This window comes from Poecilia reticulata, linkage group LG1 (assembly GCF_000633615.1).
Source record: "Poecilia reticulata strain Guanapo linkage group LG1, Guppy_female_1.0+MT, whole genome shotgun sequence".
NCBI classification, from domain to species: domain Eukaryota; kingdom Metazoa; phylum Chordata; class Actinopteri; order Cyprinodontiformes; family Poeciliidae; genus Poecilia; species Poecilia reticulata.
This window is the reverse complement of record NC_024331.1, coordinates 1,390,455-1,407,218: the sequence shown is the minus strand read 5'-3', so window position 1 is coordinate 1,407,218 and position 16,764 is coordinate 1,390,455. Positions and strand designations below refer to the sequence as shown.

At 37.7% G+C, this 16,764-nt stretch overlaps 1 protein-coding gene across 1 annotated transcript in view; it reads left to right on the top strand.

Moving 5' to 3' along the window:
* Positions 1 to 931: 931 nt before the first annotated feature.
* trip10b (thyroid hormone receptor interactor 10b) overlaps positions 932 to 16,764 on the top strand; it is a 22,743-nt gene continuing 6,910 nt past the window's right edge. The window contains exons 1-9 of the mRNA XM_008404637.2: positions 932 to 1,172; positions 7,750 to 7,865; positions 8,554 to 8,607; positions 12,245 to 12,392; positions 12,499 to 12,561; positions 13,043 to 13,147; positions 13,295 to 13,423; positions 13,519 to 13,665; positions 14,887 to 15,042. Coding sequence (XP_008402859.1) covers positions 1,149 to 1,172; positions 7,750 to 7,865; positions 8,554 to 8,607; positions 12,245 to 12,392; positions 12,499 to 12,561; positions 13,043 to 13,147; positions 13,295 to 13,423; positions 13,519 to 13,665; positions 14,887 to 15,042 — 942 coding nt within the window. The 5' untranslated portion in view covers positions 932 to 1,148. The remainder of the gene's footprint in view (positions 1,173 to 7,749; positions 7,866 to 8,553; positions 8,608 to 12,244; positions 12,393 to 12,498; positions 12,562 to 13,042; positions 13,148 to 13,294; positions 13,424 to 13,518; positions 13,666 to 14,886; positions 15,043 to 16,764) is intronic.

Below are 16,764 nucleotides of genomic sequence, written 5' to 3'. Positions count from 1 at the left end.
GTGTGTGTGTGTGTGCGTGTGCTTGCATGTGTGGGCGCGCGTGTGTGTGTGTGTGTGTGGCCCCATCTGGTCACCCCTACACCACACAGGGAGAAAATGTCAACACACAAATAGACCATAAGCCAATCAAAAAATAAAGCAAAATAACATGAGGAAATAAAATAAAATAGTTTTTATTTCCTAAAGAATTCATGGGCTAAATCTTTGCCGATAAATTAGACATTTAGGCATTTAGGCAACTTTATGTCTTAAAATTTCTCTAATATCAAGAACCTTAACAGAACATTTTTAAATGTATAACTACAACGTAACAGGTGGATACTGAATTTTTACTTATTTTTTACTTTTCTTATACACATATTTTATTCTTTAAATTTCATATTAGCTGCCTTTAATGGTGATTTTGCTTTGTTGAAATATGATGGGGAATCATAATAACATATGAGCATCAGTGAACAGAGTATACAGCATGTTGACTTAACCAACTTCAGTTAAATTATGACCAACATATATAGTTGTTACCGAAATAAAATAAGTTTATGTTGTTAGAATTTAGCCATCACCTTAGATGCTCGATAAAATGTCAGTAACTTTAACAGGCAATATTTAATATCCTCTAAGTTTCTTTTTACAGTGTTTTGATGTGCTTTGCTCTTTTCTCTCAGGTGTGATCTGCTGACGAGGCTTCAGCGTTTTTACTGCCAGACATTTCTTTGTTTTAATTATGATTTTAATGATTCGCTCCTGTGCTCGGCTTTCCTGAACAGGAAAACAGCCTAAAGCTGCTTCTGGCAGACAAAGCAAACAGCCGGTAGTTTTACATCCCCCCCTCCGTCCTCTATAGGAACAATCAAAGTTGTTTCCGTCTCTCTCTCTCTCTCTCTCTCTCTCTCTCTCTCTCTCTCTCTCTCTCTCTCTCTCTCTCTCTCTCTCTCTCGGCTGGAGGAATCAGGACTGCCGTGTCGGTGCCAAGGAGGAGTAGGCGTAGACTTCCTTTTAACATTTTTTCTTCGCTTTCAAACAAACCTAGTTTGGCGCAAGCTTTGCTGTTAGATTTTTCGTTGTTCTGTGTTCCTGTTTTTGCCTTTAATAGCAGCAGCAAATTTCTCCTTTTTTTTAAATTCTGAGACATCTCGGCTTCTGCAGACATGGACTGGGGAACAGATCTTTGGGTGAGTTGACAGCTGACAACCCTTTTGGAGTCATTCCTGACAGAAAACAAACTTTTCAACATCTCCTAAATGTTTGTTGCTCGGCTTTTCTTTCCGGAGACACAACATGTAACAGTCGTTACTGTAACGCCGCAGAGCAGAATGATCCTTTGTGGGACTGAACAGACTCCCGCAGACGGAGATTTCGCAACTTCTGCATACCTCATCATTAGCAGGGGAAGTAAAACAGTTTATGGCCCGCTCTGCTCACAGGAAGGTTCTGCGCTTTTTTTTTACACTCTTGTTGTGGGTTACAAGCTTTTTCTTTGTCTCTCTTGAGTCTTAATGCTCTTAATCAGAGATTTGCTTTGTGACAGCCCCCTAAGGGAGCAAATTATCAGGAGAAAACACACCGTGTCACCTGTGTGTCCAGGTAGCAGTGAGCAGGTTAGAAAACCCTAACACTACACACAACTTAACAACAGTGCCATCTGTGGCATCTAAAGCGAATACCTTGGTGCTGTGGTCTTACAGATTCAGTCTGTTTTGTTTTGTATTTATGTTTTTGTCACATTCAAATGTTTCAGATTATCAAAATATGATTTAATATAAGATAAAGACAGCAGGTACAAATTAAGATCCAGTTTTAAAACAAATAATTCTTTATTAAGGGCAACTCTTTCCTAACCTGTTGTGTGATTGGTCAGAATTGCTTGGGTGTATTTATTTATGTGGAAAACAACCTGACCTTCCAGGTGTGATGCAGTGACAACCTTCCATTCTTTTTTTTTCTTCTGATAACAAATAATAAAATTAGATTTTCCCATTTCTGAAATGATTTCCTCCTCCTCTAAACTTGTGAACTTGTGTAAGAATTGGTCCTCTGCCATGTTCACAAACTAAGTTTAGAAAATTATTAAGCAAAGGCTGAGTTTAAAATCCTTGTGCTTACACACGAACCACTATCAATTAATCCTAAATTTGCTTAGCATATGTATAGTTATAGATGGTGTATAAGTGACTTGAGCAGAAAAAAATGATAAAGTTAAAACAGAATCATGGCTGATAACCCAAACACTGTTCAGTGTCCAGCTGCAGCTCATTCAGGTTTTATTTATTTCAGTTTTGTTTAATCAGTAAATATATTTTTTTAATGTGTGAAAAATGTGAAAACAGGGAGAAGCTTCATCATAGTTATCCATAACTTTTATGAATTGTCACCAATACATTGTTTGATACAGTAGTTTGGTCCTGTAATTACACAGAGTCAGTTCTACCAGCTGCATGTGATTCTCATTAACCTGTATATTATAAACCTGTATGTTCTTGGTACCAGTGACAGTTTTGTTTGAAATCAATCAACTCACTTTAGGATAACATGATGCAGTCAGTTTGTTATCGGAACAAAATACAGTTTTTATGTCTGTCAGTTACTCTGGCTTCCTCCCACAGTCCAAAAACATGACTGTCAGGTTAGTTGGTTTCTCTAAATTCTCCCTAGGTGTAAATGTGTGTGCGAGCATAATCGTTTGTCCTGTGTGTCTCTGTGTTGCCCTGCGACAGACTGGTGACCTGTCCAGGGTGAACCCCGCCTCTTGCCCGGAACGTTAGCTGGAGATATGCACCAGCACCTCCTGACCCCACTATGGGACAAGGGTGTTAGAAAATGGATGGATGGATGGATGGATGGATGGATGAATGGATGGATGGATGGATGGATGGATGAGTGAATGGATGGATGGATGGATGGATGGATGGATGGATGGATGGATGGGTGGATGGATGGATGGATGGATGGATGGATGGATGGATGGANATGGATGGATGGATGGATGGATGGATGGATGGATGGATGGATGGATGGATGGATGGATGGATGGATGGATGGATGGATGGATGGATGGATGGATGCCAAACTTTTCTCTTTGCAGATCAGAAGAGGACAGTATTTGATTTTTGACCTTTGCTGAGGTCAATAGAACTGGTGGATCAGATCGACTTCAATTATAGAAATCGGCCGATCACCGATCTCCCAAAATTAAGGAAGGATAAATGGGTCACTCAGATAGGTGTGGATTGCTGGATGTGGTAGAGTGATCGTCTCTGGGGCTGCAGAGGCACATGGAACAGTTGCTGTTTTGAAATTTGCTGCTTTTGTAAAGCTTGTGAGACATTAAACTGACTTTGTTTGCTGTTCAACTAAGTCAGTGTTGACTCCTGTTTTCCACTCTACACCTCTCAGTGTAGCTCTGTCTTGTTGTAAAGCAGTAAATGCAGTTAGGAGGTTTTCCATAGTCAAAGTCAGCCTGTTTTTAAAACATTAACATGTCTAAAGCTTCCTTGTTAGTGTAGCTTTAGTTGTTTTATTTATTGTTATGAGACAGTTTAAGTACAAGTTTAATTCCATCTTTAGTACAAATTATATTTTCACTTTACCTGCAAACTTTATATTCTGTTGCCATTACCACCCTAGAACAGGTTCCAACTTAACGGCTTTTCAGCATGTTTACAGTGTAAGCATCTTTTTGTTTGACTTCATCAAGGATGAGCTGAAAGGAAAAATAGCCTTTCAGCTCAATCCCCATTCAATCTTTTCTGACAGAAAACTGCATTGACTATCTCTTTGTGTTTCTAATTAACAAAAAACTGTTGACAGTATAAACAAACTCATCTTAAATGGACCTTTAATAAATTGCAAGATTGTTTTTGTGTTCACATCAACTGTCATTGTTCCCGTTTGTAATACTTTCATACAAGCAAGTGTTTCTGTCAGAGCAAAAGAGTAAAACCTGTTGATTTAAACTGAGGTTAAAGAAACAAGAAAAAAAATTGTACATCTCTTTTTTTAGGAATTTTTCTAGGTGTTCCAAAGAGCAATGTGGGAGATGAAGGAATGAAAAAACCCTCAAGTCTAGGTTTAGAAAAAATCCTTTCTGACAAAAAACTTTGGTTTAAAAAACTTTAACCTTCTTCAAGATCCTACATTGATCACATCAGGGTTACCAATTGTTGAAGTTTCACAAACTTTGCGTGTTGGTTTCTGATTAAGAAGATGCGAGTCAGATGATTCCTCTCTGGACATTTACCCAGGATCCTCAGCAGGTTCAGTCAGCAGGCAGATCTTACCTTAGGATGATGTCATACAGGATAGATGTAAAGCATTACTTACATAGTTATCTCTTGCTCTATCACTGATAAACACAAAGCGATGGATGTCCTAAATAGATTCTCGGCTGTTGCACCTTATAACCAATAGAAACCGTCTGGCCACTTTTCAGAACAACACACACAGAGAGGTCTTCTCTCTGCTGTTATTTTCTACCTTATACAACAATTAGATTTGAAGCACATATTTAGTACTTTAGCTTTAGCTACTTTGGGTTTTTTTTGATAGCTTTTATCTGAAGTCTTAAGTATTTTCATAAACTGTTAGGTCTCCACTTCTCTTCCTTTGATTCACATGTTCAGAGTTGATGTAGAGGATTGAACTTTCTCGCCAGGGGTTAATTTAATCCTTCCTAAACCATCATCACCTTCACTCTCCTTGCCCTTTGCTGTTGTGTTTATATTTTAAACAAAAAGTTAGCACTGCCATAGCAATGATAGCTGCTGGAGTGTCTTTCAAACCTGTTTCCTGATTTAATAAGTAGAGCTAAGTTTAATATTTTTTTCCAAAGGTGACTCATAATAGAATATAGAAAACCAAAGTAAAAAAAAACGAATTTTGAATTTAATGGGGAATTCTCTAAGCAGAGAATAGAACATGCAGGTTAAAATTCATTCGCACACAGTTGTGATCATTCATTGTCTTGTTGGAACACCCAGTTTGATTCAACTTTCATCCATCTACCAATGAACCAGTGCAGCTGCTGCACCTCACTTCCTGCTTGGAAGTTTGTAAAGATTTGAAAATGTCACTTGTAACTGTGGAAAGGAGTTAATTCCTTGTCTTATCTGACAATTAAACCAGAAGGTGTATAGGTAGCAGTTCAATTCAGTTCAGTTCAGTTCAGATAATTTTTATTGTCCCAATTCACAACAGACATCATTCACAACAAAAAGCCTTCTTTTTCCATTTAATGTTTTATTCATTTTAGGTGCATAAAGGCCCCCTACTCACATAAATGTTAGAATATTAGCTATTCAATTCAGAAGTCGATTACTGACATATTTCAAATACAAGAAAATACACAAATATACAAAAATTGCTTCATAATGATTTTCAAATTTATTTTAAATGCAGAAATTTAGATTGTTTTATGGTGAACAGATCCAAGTTAGATCCAGGAATATATAACAACATTAATACAGTCACATAGACAAATTAAATATTATAAATTATGATATGATGCAGTTTATGTTGACTTATCATGACAGTTTGTAAAAATTGCAAAAGAAAAAAAACAACTACGCAATGTTCATCAATGAGAACACCCAGCTCACTGAATTGTATCTTTTGCTTTTCTGAAACGTATCGTCCTGAACAACTCCGTCTTACAGGAAGGAGTGTGTATCAATGAGCTGGGGGTTTGATAAGAACCAACAGAAACATAGAACCACTGGTGCAGGAGTACTTTACTTTTTCTTAGAAAGTGTAAAAAGATGCAGGTAAAGGACTTTTAACCAAATAGTGAAGATGTATGTTTATATTTTAACCTACATTTTGACTAAAAGTATCCATCCATCCATCCATCCATCCATCCATCCATCCATCCATCCATCCATCCATCCATCCATCCATCCATCCATCCATCCATCCATCCATTTTCTAACGCGCTTGTCCCTAGTGGGGTCAGGAGAGGTGCTGGTGCCTATCTCCATCGAACCTTTGGGGCGAGAGACGGGGTACACCCTACGTATGTCGCAGGGCAATGACTAAAATTATGTTTTTAAAAATCTTGTCTGTTTTCAAGCAAAACACTTTTTGTGATCATGCTTCCACATCTTCACAATGTCAGGACTGAAAAGCCTAAGGTTAAATATATATATTTTTAAATCAGTAAGTAAATTCTTTATTGTCATTTTACATTTCCGCATAACGTACAGAAGTACAGCAACATTGGGGAATTGGCCAATCATGCATGAGTAGCAGAAGTTGCCTGATACATATGCACACATTGGTTTAGGGTGTTGATCTTCCTAAGCCACACCCACAAATACCACAAATACCACAAATACCCAGCCTCTGATATGTTTAAATCCTAAAACATTTATCCAGCTTGGAGTAGAAAAATACATATTTAGAAAAATACCTTAAGCTCTATAAACTTTCTTGCCTGTGTGCTCTGAGTATAAATGTCAGATGTCAGATGTATATGTTATGATTTTATTATCAAATTATTTTAACATTAAAATGCTCCCAAAACCTGAACCTCATACTTGGTCCACTTTGCTACATCATTTGTTTTAGAAAATCGCTCTGAGATGCTTTTGAAAAAGAATGAGACTTTTTGATAAACTGTGTCTGGATATGGAATGTGATTGGTTCCAACCGTTTGATCAAGTTACTATACTGACAAATGCTAAAAAAGCAACTTAGAAACAGTAAGAAGCAGATGGCAGAACCATCCCCAGCCATGTTCAGGTTTATATTGTGACTGAGACGAGGTAGAGTAAGCTAAGACCAAAAACATTTGTGCTGCTGCCAGTGTGCTAAGTCATAATGACGGATAGGACGAGTCAAACTGGTTCCAGGTTTCACAGCAGCCCCAGAGACGGTCAGTCACAGGGTGGAGGTAGACTGAGCTAATGGTTATCTCATTCCTAAACAATATTTCCCTCTTTTCACACACGCATGTAGACATATGAAAGCAAAGCTACAGTGTGTTCCTACACAGGGGTGATAAATCTGTGAGATTTTCTGGGTTAATCTCTTCATCAACACCAGCTTTTGCTTTGGTTTTCTTGTCGGCCATCTGATTTTCCTGATTGCTTTCCTTCCTGGTACAAACATGCTGCTCCATTGTCCTGCTGCGTTCTCTTGTCTTGCTCTTTTCTCCTTTACTGCTTCTCTTCCTGCTCCTGACCATTGCTGACTGTGTTCATGTGTGATCTCCTTTTAAATTTTCTTTTTGACTTCTCAGTATTTGTGCTTACAGCTCTCCAATAAAAAAACATACGAGTCTCTTTCTCTTTATTTCCCCTATACAACACAGACTGAGGAGCCGCCCTGAATCTGTTTCGCTCTGTGTAAGCAGTCGGCTCAGTTTGGTGGCGTGTTGTTTCTCAGAAAACCTTTGAGCGTATTGTGATCTTGAGGGTTCACTGAGAACAAATGCTACTGGTCCAACAGGTTTTTGTGTTTTGTGTAAATGAATGTGTGTAAACAGATAAGAGTTGTAGGCTACTAGGAGAGTAAAGTATGAGTTTTTTTTCTTTGGTTATTATACCTTTCCACTGTTTGTTTTATGTGTTCACAAATATGCACGTCGTGCTTCTTCGATAACAATCCTGCCCAGTAATTTTCTCAGAAGTACTTAGCTTTGACTGAGCAGTGTGTCAGTGTTAGACATAAAACTGACTTCCTGTTTGCTACACATGTTAATGTAATGGTGTGTCTCCGCAGAAGAATGTAATCACTCTGGGCTTTTCCTCTTAGGACCAGAATGATGTCATCGACAAACACACTCAGTCTGGCCTTGACCTGCTGGAGCGTTACATAAAGTTTGTAAAGGAGCGGACGGAGATAGAACAGAGCTACGCCAAGCAGCTCAGGTGTGCTCGGAATTTTTTTTCTCACATTGATTCTTTTGTGCATTTTACTGTTTTTAATGTCAGAGTTCCATGCAAAGCTGTGTCTGTAATTGCAATGAAAAAGATTTGTGGCTTTCAGGTTTTCAAATAAAGAAAAATGGAAAGATGTGCAAGTATTCTTCTTCTGAATTTGATGCCATGATGTACAACCCAGTGCAATTAATACCCCCAAAAGCATCATGGTGGCAGTGTCATGCTGTGGGGATGCTTCCCTTCAGCACAGACAAATAACTTGGTCAGACTTTATGGGAAGATGGATGAATGTGAATACAAGGCAATACTGAATAAATAATAATAACAATTCATGAGCTGTATGCCAAAACCGTCAGTATTAAAACAATAAAAGATCTGAAATATTTCAACCTGTAAAAGCAGCAGTGGCCCAGCCAAAGCCCAAATCTAAGTTCAACAAAGAATCTGTGGCAAGATCTGAGAGTCTGAGCTCTGCTATGCTGTAGACTAACATCCCCAGCACCCTTTCATACTCAACTATCATCAAATCCCTATAAAATACACTGAAGTAATCCCACAAAACGTGGCAAAGTTCAATGAGATGCAGAGTTTTGCATGGAAATGTAGACCTTCAGTGAACTTGTACCTTTATGCCAGCATGCAAATGTCAATTTTGTTTCTTTTTGTTGTCTAACAGGAATTTGACAAAGAAGTACTCCAAACGAGGAAGCAAAGAGGAGCAGGAGTGCAAGTAAGAAAACAGTCAAAATGAATTACTCATCAAAATCCTCCATAGTTCTGGTTTTCTTTTCTTGCACTTGATATTTCTTGATTTTGCAGTGGCATGATGAAGACAAGTGATCATTGCTTTAAAAAAACTGATTGATTGTCATACTTCCATTCTAGAGAAATTAGAAACCCCAGAAGGCTGTAAAATGCTACATAATTAAATGCCAAAAGATCTTCATAACCTTCATACCAATAAACTTGTAAGACAGAGAGTGTCTGTTCAAAGTAAAAATAGTCTTTTTGGAGGATTTTAGTAACTTTAGCATATCTGGAGAGGACAGCATAACTGACTGGTAATAGCTCAGATTAGGTTTGGTCAGGAAGGTGTTTTGGGTGTAGTCCATTGAGATCCAGCCTCTGGGCTGATCCAGAGCACTCCGAACAGGTTTTATGTTGCAGTCGGCTTGGGAACGCCTTCTATTCCCACTGACAAACTGCAACCAGCTGCTGGGCATGGGGAGGCCTGGGAGCTGTACTGGAGGACAAACTAGATCGGTAGTTACTGTAATAATTAGCCTTCAGGTATTGTGTACATTGTGAGTTTGTTGGACATGGACGTACAAAATAAATTCATTTTGTGTTGCACTTGCATGAATTCACATGAAGCATTTTTAGAGAAATACTACCTTTAATTAGATTTTTTTTAAGTGGGAAAACATTCCTCAATATTTTTTTTTTCACAAATCACAATCACTTTGAAGCAGGTATAAGTGAAGCTTTTTATAATTTATGCTATACTTTTTAGAGTGTTTTAAATCAAATTTGAATCAGTAATGCATGACTTCCTGTTTACATGTACAAATATTACATGAGACAGGATGGATGGTCAGTCCTGCAGTCACCCTCCTCAAAATATCCTTTTTAGGGTTATTTTACCCATTTTTATTATAATACAGACGATGCTGTATGCTGCTAAAGATAGCTCAGACCCAACAAAATTCTACCTTGTATAAATGTTGATCCATAGCTTCACTGGCCATCTCAAAGTATGCCATGGTTTTAAAGCTATCATTTTAAAAGTATTAAAAGTTTCTATCATTCCTGCAGTTTAAAGTTTTTCTGACGAATCGCCAGAGGAAGTGAATATAGTGTAGAGCAGAGTTGTTCAAACTTATTATGGCTCTGCCTCAAACGCTCTAATTCTTCTGGTTTAAGAGTAAGACAGCTGGCTTATTGGAGATTTATGGGCATTAAATCAAAGGATGTCACTCATTACTATTGTCAAGGTAATACTCTTTTGAATGTAAGACTGGTATTTAAAAAATCTACGGCATGTCTCTTTTAAGCAGAGTGCAGGTTAGCTGACTAATTGGCTGACTGACACAAGGTGTCACTCCTTAAAAATAATATTCTGAGCAATAAGCATGTTGACTTGAACACTTCTTCAGCAGTCAGAAATATTTCAATAATTATTGTTGTATTTTCATTTGATCATTAACTTCCGCTGAGGTCATAAATCTCTTCCAGAAGGGATTTCACATATTTTGTCATCCATGACTGTGAACAAGTGTTAACAATAAAAATATCTATTTCAAAATGACCTAATTGTTCTCAGCTGACACATTATATGAATTTAATATTTTTTGACAGAAGCAGGATTTATTCTAAAGCAGCCTAATATGCTGTAACAGTAAGATAATAACAGAACATATAAAGTAATTACCGTATTTTCCACACTGTAAGGCGCACCTAAAAACCTTCAATTTCCTCAAAAGCCGACAGTGCGCCTTATAATCCGGTGACCTTTATACAGGTCCTTCTCAAAACATTTGCATATTGTGATAAAGTTCATTATTTTCCATAATGTAATGATAAAAATTCAACTGTCATATATTTTAGATTCATTGCACACCAACTAAAATATTTCAGATCTTTTATTGTTTTACTACTGATGATTTTGGCATACAGCTCATGAAAACCCAAAAAGCAGTTGGGCACAATATCGCAACACCAAAACTGTGAGTGAAACAATGACTGGGGCAGCCAGTCATTGGGACCTTTTCTTTACAAATGTGGATGTGTAATAATAGAGTACGGAACAAATTTGCAACCCAAACTGAAGCGTTTATTCTATGCGCCTTATATATAAAAAAAGTTTTAAAATAGGCCATTCAAGGTGCGCCTTATAGTGCAGAAAATACGGTATTGGTATCATGAATCCAACCTGTTCAGATTTTGTTCTGGTTAAACAGCAGTTCAAGTCCATTTTTTAAAAGTAATAGGAACAGTTCCTGCTGTTGGTGAGATATTTGTTTTGACATTATTAGGCAAAGTGATAAGTTTCTGCATCCATAATCTGGCAGTTAGCAAGTGTAGAGCTGATCACTCACATAAAATGCAATCAAATATTGATTACGGGGTAAGCAAACTGTACTACAGCTACATGTTAGTAGATTATACTTTTTACTGGAAATGTAATTCAGTTCACAATTTAAATAAAATCATGAAACTCAATGTTGCCCAAAATAAACACAATATTTTCTTATGTCTTCTCATCAAATGATTGGTTCATTTGCCAAATTAGAAATAAAACAAAAATATACAGAAAAAGTGTGTGAAAACAGAATTATTCTTTGTCAGCAAAAGTCTATTATTTAGATTCATTACACAAACATGGAGTGGAATATTATTTCTGTTTCATTTTTTGTATAACTTAGATTATTAACTAATGAAAAGGATTTTGAGGACAGAGGCGTTAGGCTCAGTACTTGGCTGGGAATCTTTTTGCATGAATTACTGCATCAAAACGGTGTGGCATGGAGTAGATCACCTTGCGGGTCTGCTGACATGTGATGGAAGACCAGGTTGCTATAGCGACCTTCAGCTCATCTGCATTGTTGGATCTGGTATCCCTCACTTTCTTGACGATGCTCCATAAATCTTTCCACTCAGTTTTCCATTCATATGCTTTCTGTGTGCAGCCACTTTTTTAAAAAAGTGAGCGTTTTGTAGCTTATCCCCTCATTGTGGAAGACATCAGTGACTGTCTGCTTTTAAGCCAGCAGTCTTCTTTATGATAATATCGGCCATGACATAATAATTCTTCAATGAAAATCCATTGTAATTAGCTTGTATTATTCAAATTTCCAGAGAAATTGAATTTTGAATAATACAAACTTTTTCTGTAGCCAAAAATCATAAAGAATTGCAGAAATATTTTGACTGTACCAAATCTATATTAAATATAAACTTCACATTTGCAGTCAATATGTATTTAAATGTACTTTCTAAATCAGTTTTTACTGAGATTCACTTTTAATATTTTCTTCTTGACGAAGGGAGGGTCATGAACACATCATGTGTTAGAAAAATTAAAATACTTTAAGTGACACTGAGAGTGCTTTTGATAGTATATTGATATATTGTAAATCTTGACAGTCTGCCCATTTGATGCTTTTTATTGTAATATATATTAATATGATTATGTGATATGATAAATAATGCAGGAGTCAGTATAATCAACACTGGACAGTGTAAAATGATCTTAATTAGAGCATATTTTTTGCTTACAGTAGCAAACTACAACATACAGTTTGATGAGTTTTGCTTTTCTGATATATTTCCAACTTTCCCAATGTTCCATCTCACTGCCGTTGTAGGTTCAGCAATCACGCATCTTTCCAGGAGATCCTCAATGAGCTGGGTGACTATGCAGGCCAACGGGAGCTTGTTGCTGAGAACATGACGGCCAACATCTGTGATAAGCTTACCAAATATCTCCAGGACCTCAAACAGGAACGTAAAACAGTGAGTGAGGGAGGGAGAGAGGAATGTGACAGATTCCGTCTTGCTGAAGTTTGCAGTGTTACCATCCAAAGTTGCAGCAGATTCCTCACAGCCTCTCTGTTTTCAGCACCTTTCTGATGTCAAGAAGGCCCAGCAGAATCTGGAGAGCAGCTTTAAACACCTAGAAAGTGTGAGTGATTTGGTTTTATTAAATCTAAATTATACCATGTTGTAAATTACAATACATATCTTGTTTTTGCTGTAAAATTATTTTACAGGCTCCTAAATCTTAAAAATGTCTGTTTTTTTAAATAAACAGATTAATTTAGAGTTTGTCTAAGAGAAAAAAGTGTAACATGTTGAAACCAACTCCGTTTTTTGGTTGTTGTTTTTTACTTTGCCTTATTAACTTAGTTACTCTTTGTTAATTGTTCTCACTCAAACACATTTTTGTTTTATGTTTTCTATTTCTACTTCAGATCACCACTAATGTATTTATTGAACAAATAATCCAATTATACCTTACAGATTATATTAATAACAAATGAGGAGAACAGAGAAAACCTTAATCTTTCCCTAATTTGTAGAGTAGGGTCTTAGTTCCATGACTTTGCTTTGTTAACACTGCTGTTGCTGAAATGTATTACATTTGTACATGTTCATGCTTGCAGATTAAAAAGCGCTTTGCCAAGGAGTGGGCGGAGGCTGACAAAGCCACACAGCAGGCAGAAAAGACAGAGAGCGACACTAATGCCACCAAAGTTGAAGTTGACAAAGTAAAGACTCGTAAACATTTGCTGTTAAACATTAGTATTCTACATGTTTTCCTTTACCTGTCCTTTTTACACCATCCTTTATATTTGGACCTGCATCCTTTAACCTTCCATTGTCTTTATTTTTATGTATTTATATTACTACTCTAGGTCAAGACCCATGCTCTTGCTCGTATGCGTGTAGCAGAAGAATGCAGGAACAACTATGCAGCAGAACTCCAGAAATACAACAAAGAACAAAAGTACTTCTACTACACAGAGATACCACAGATCTACAACGTGAGAAAGTCTTTTGGACACACTGTAACAACGCTGCTCGGTAGTTTCTGTGAAATTAGAATCTAAAAGAGTTTGATGATTTGTGTTTTGAACAGAAACTCCAAGTCATGGACGAGCGGAGGATCCAGCAGCTGGCCGAGGGTTACTGCCTGTTTTCACACATCGAAAAGGACGTCCTGCCAATCATCTCCAAGTGTCTGGAGGGAATTGCTGCTGCAGGAACAAAAATTGATCACAAAAAGGCAAGTGGGTCACTGTGTTCCTCTGACACGTCTGACATTTCTCTGATCTGATGGGCGCCAAGCTCAATCAATCAATCAATCAATCAATCAATCAATCAATCAATCAATCAATCAATCAATCAATCAATCAATCAATCAATCAATCAATCAATCAATCAAGTTTATTACAAAGTAACAAAGGAAACACCACACAGTCAACAATTGAACAAACATCACATAGTGACGAGTGCCATCACCAAAACCCAAAACCAATTAATTCAGATCACCAATTTACAACAAACAGGGCTAATTGAAGCCAGTGATGCATTTAATACATAAATGCAATATAATGCAGTCAAATGAGGTAGATCAGATTACTTCAGTTTATTAAAAAATGTCATTTAAGGAAGCCTGACAGATTGCATCAGCTGTTACCTCTGAAGCAATCTCTCATCCTGAGTAAACAAGAAACATGTAAAACTAAAGTTAAAGCAGCAATTTACCTTTACCAGGTAGCAGACACTAAAGAACTGGGCCAGCTTTATGGAAAAGAAATATTACAAGTAACCAAACATATTAGGAGCCAGTAGCTCAATTAATGTGTTGTTTATGAAGGATGTAAAGCTGAACACAGAAATGTTGCTTCAGTTGTGTTCTCTTGTCTATAGAAGGCAGGCAATAATTCCATATAATAAAAATTATTTTTATGACATTCTTCGAGAATATTTCTGGGTTTTCTCGATAGACAACTAATTCTTTGCTGCAATTCTTGTTTGATTTTTCTTTGTTCACTTGGCCAGCATTGTTCTCCAGCTGCTGACTGACCCACGGTGATGTCACAGTTTATGCAGACAAATCAGATATTCTGCAATACATGAAGCTTTGGAGCCTCTTTATATCAGTGAACTAATGTGACAGTGGTTCAAAAACATGTTCTGTGCAGCAGAAGGTGGAAGGAGAGGTGATGAGAGGTGTGTCCCTTTCAGTCCAGTGTTGTATTATTTTGTACAATTATTTAGTTTTACCCAGTGAACACAGGCCTTTAAATGACCCTCATCAATATGTTTAAGGCTTTTTGAATCTTGCATCAGATTCAAACAGGCTTGAGGGTGAAACAGTCAGATCAGAAATCAAAATCAGCCACCAGAGCTGGACCGTTTGATCCAATGTGTAAAACCATGAGCTCTGGAACATCACCCTTTGTTGATTCACACCTGATGTTTAATTTTTGTGTCATGGCAGGACTCAAAACTTTTAATAGAGCAACACAAGTCTGGCTTTGACAGACCCACCGATGTGGAGTTTGAGGACTACTCCCAGGGCATGAAACCGTCAAACTCAGAATCTACCCTCAACCCTCTGAAAGGACGCAAGCACAAGATCTTCAAGAAGCACAAGGTGAGCCTGACTGTCTTTGAATATGTTTGGAGAGAGTGAGACAGATATTAACACAGCTACACCCATCTGTTTTCCTTTTATATTAAGATTTATAAATATCAACCAGCTTGTCTTTCTCCTGCAGTCAGAGAGAGCTGCTTCCTTCTCAATAACTTTAGATAAATAACTAGAGAAGTTAGCATGGCTCTCCTTCTTATCTTTGCTTTGGTGGTCCTACCTGCAGAAACCTGCTATGAGAAACACACTATCTTTTATCACAATGTCTTAAAATAAATGCACACACACTTCTACACAAATCATATCTTATCAGCCAACTTTCTCGCTCTAACTCCAGTTTGCTGCAGAGACATGCCCCTCTTTGACTTTTAATACGCGCTGTTTGAAATATTTCTTCATCTCAAAATCTCACTCTTTCTGTCTTTCCTTTTCACTGTTTTTTCGTTTCAACAAATCCCTCCATCTTGTCTTTTTGTTTTGTTCTCCAGCAGTGTCAATTTTGACAGCAACTTTTTATTTAGCTTTAATGTCAGTCTTTTGACTAAAATGTAATTTAGGTTTAGTTGTAATTTAGTCGTCAGAACTGTTTCAGTCTCCGTCTGATTTTAGTGGACTAAATATAATAAAAATGTAGTTAACTAAATCTTCTGTCAATTTAGCTGACAAAATCAAATGTGACAAATATTGTAGTTACCATAGTGAAAGAAGTGGGTTTGATGCTCAGCTCTTCTGAGCTCTATGCGTCTGTACTTTACACTTCAATCTTTCCGTCTGTCTGTCCTTTCCGCTCCCCACGCTGCAGTGTTCTGTTCTGTTCTGTTCTGAATGAGTTCAGTCAAACTTCCACACACACACAGGATTTCTCCCTTCATACATAAAGCATGGCTGTTGAGAGCTGGTCCAGTTTGGACCTTTTCTGTTTCCAGGTCTGTGTTCAGATCTGTTGTATCTACAGCCAAGATGTTGCTGTAAAACTGTATGTCATAAGTTTGATTTAATGTTCCTTCATTTCATGCTGAGTCACTCTTTCTCCCTGTCCAGATAACACATGGTGAAAAGCACACGGTAATGCTCATCTTCAGAAGAACATGAAAGGTGTTGGATAACTGGATTTGGTGCTGGATTTAATTTACTGGGGAATTTAAACAGTAACTCCACAATAGATTCAGAAAACAACCCAAACTAACCCTACATACCTGGAGCAAAACATTTGCGGATAAAACACAGGTTGGGACCAAATTCAGGAGCTGCCCCCCGAAGGCTACTCTGCCTAAAGTCAGTTCAAAGGAGCAAAAACTGCAGTTCTTTAAATGGCCACTTGAGGCCAAAAAGAAGAATATCCATCCATCCATCCATCCATCCATCCATCCATCCATCCATCCATCCATCCATCCATCCATCCATCCATCCATCCATCCATCCATCCATTCATCCATCCATCCATCCATCATCCATTCATCCATCCATCCATCCATCCATTCATCCATCCATCCATCCATCCATTTTCTTTACACCCTTGTCCCTCAGTGGGGTCAGGAGCTGCTGGTGCCTCTCCATCTAACGTTCCAGGCGAGATGTGGGGATCACCCTGGACAGGTCGCCAGTCTGTTGCAGGGCAACACAGAGACAGACAGGACAAACAACCATGCACACACACTCACACCTAGGGAGAATTTGGAGAGGCCAGTTAACCTGACAGTCATGTTTTTGGACTGTGGGAGGAAA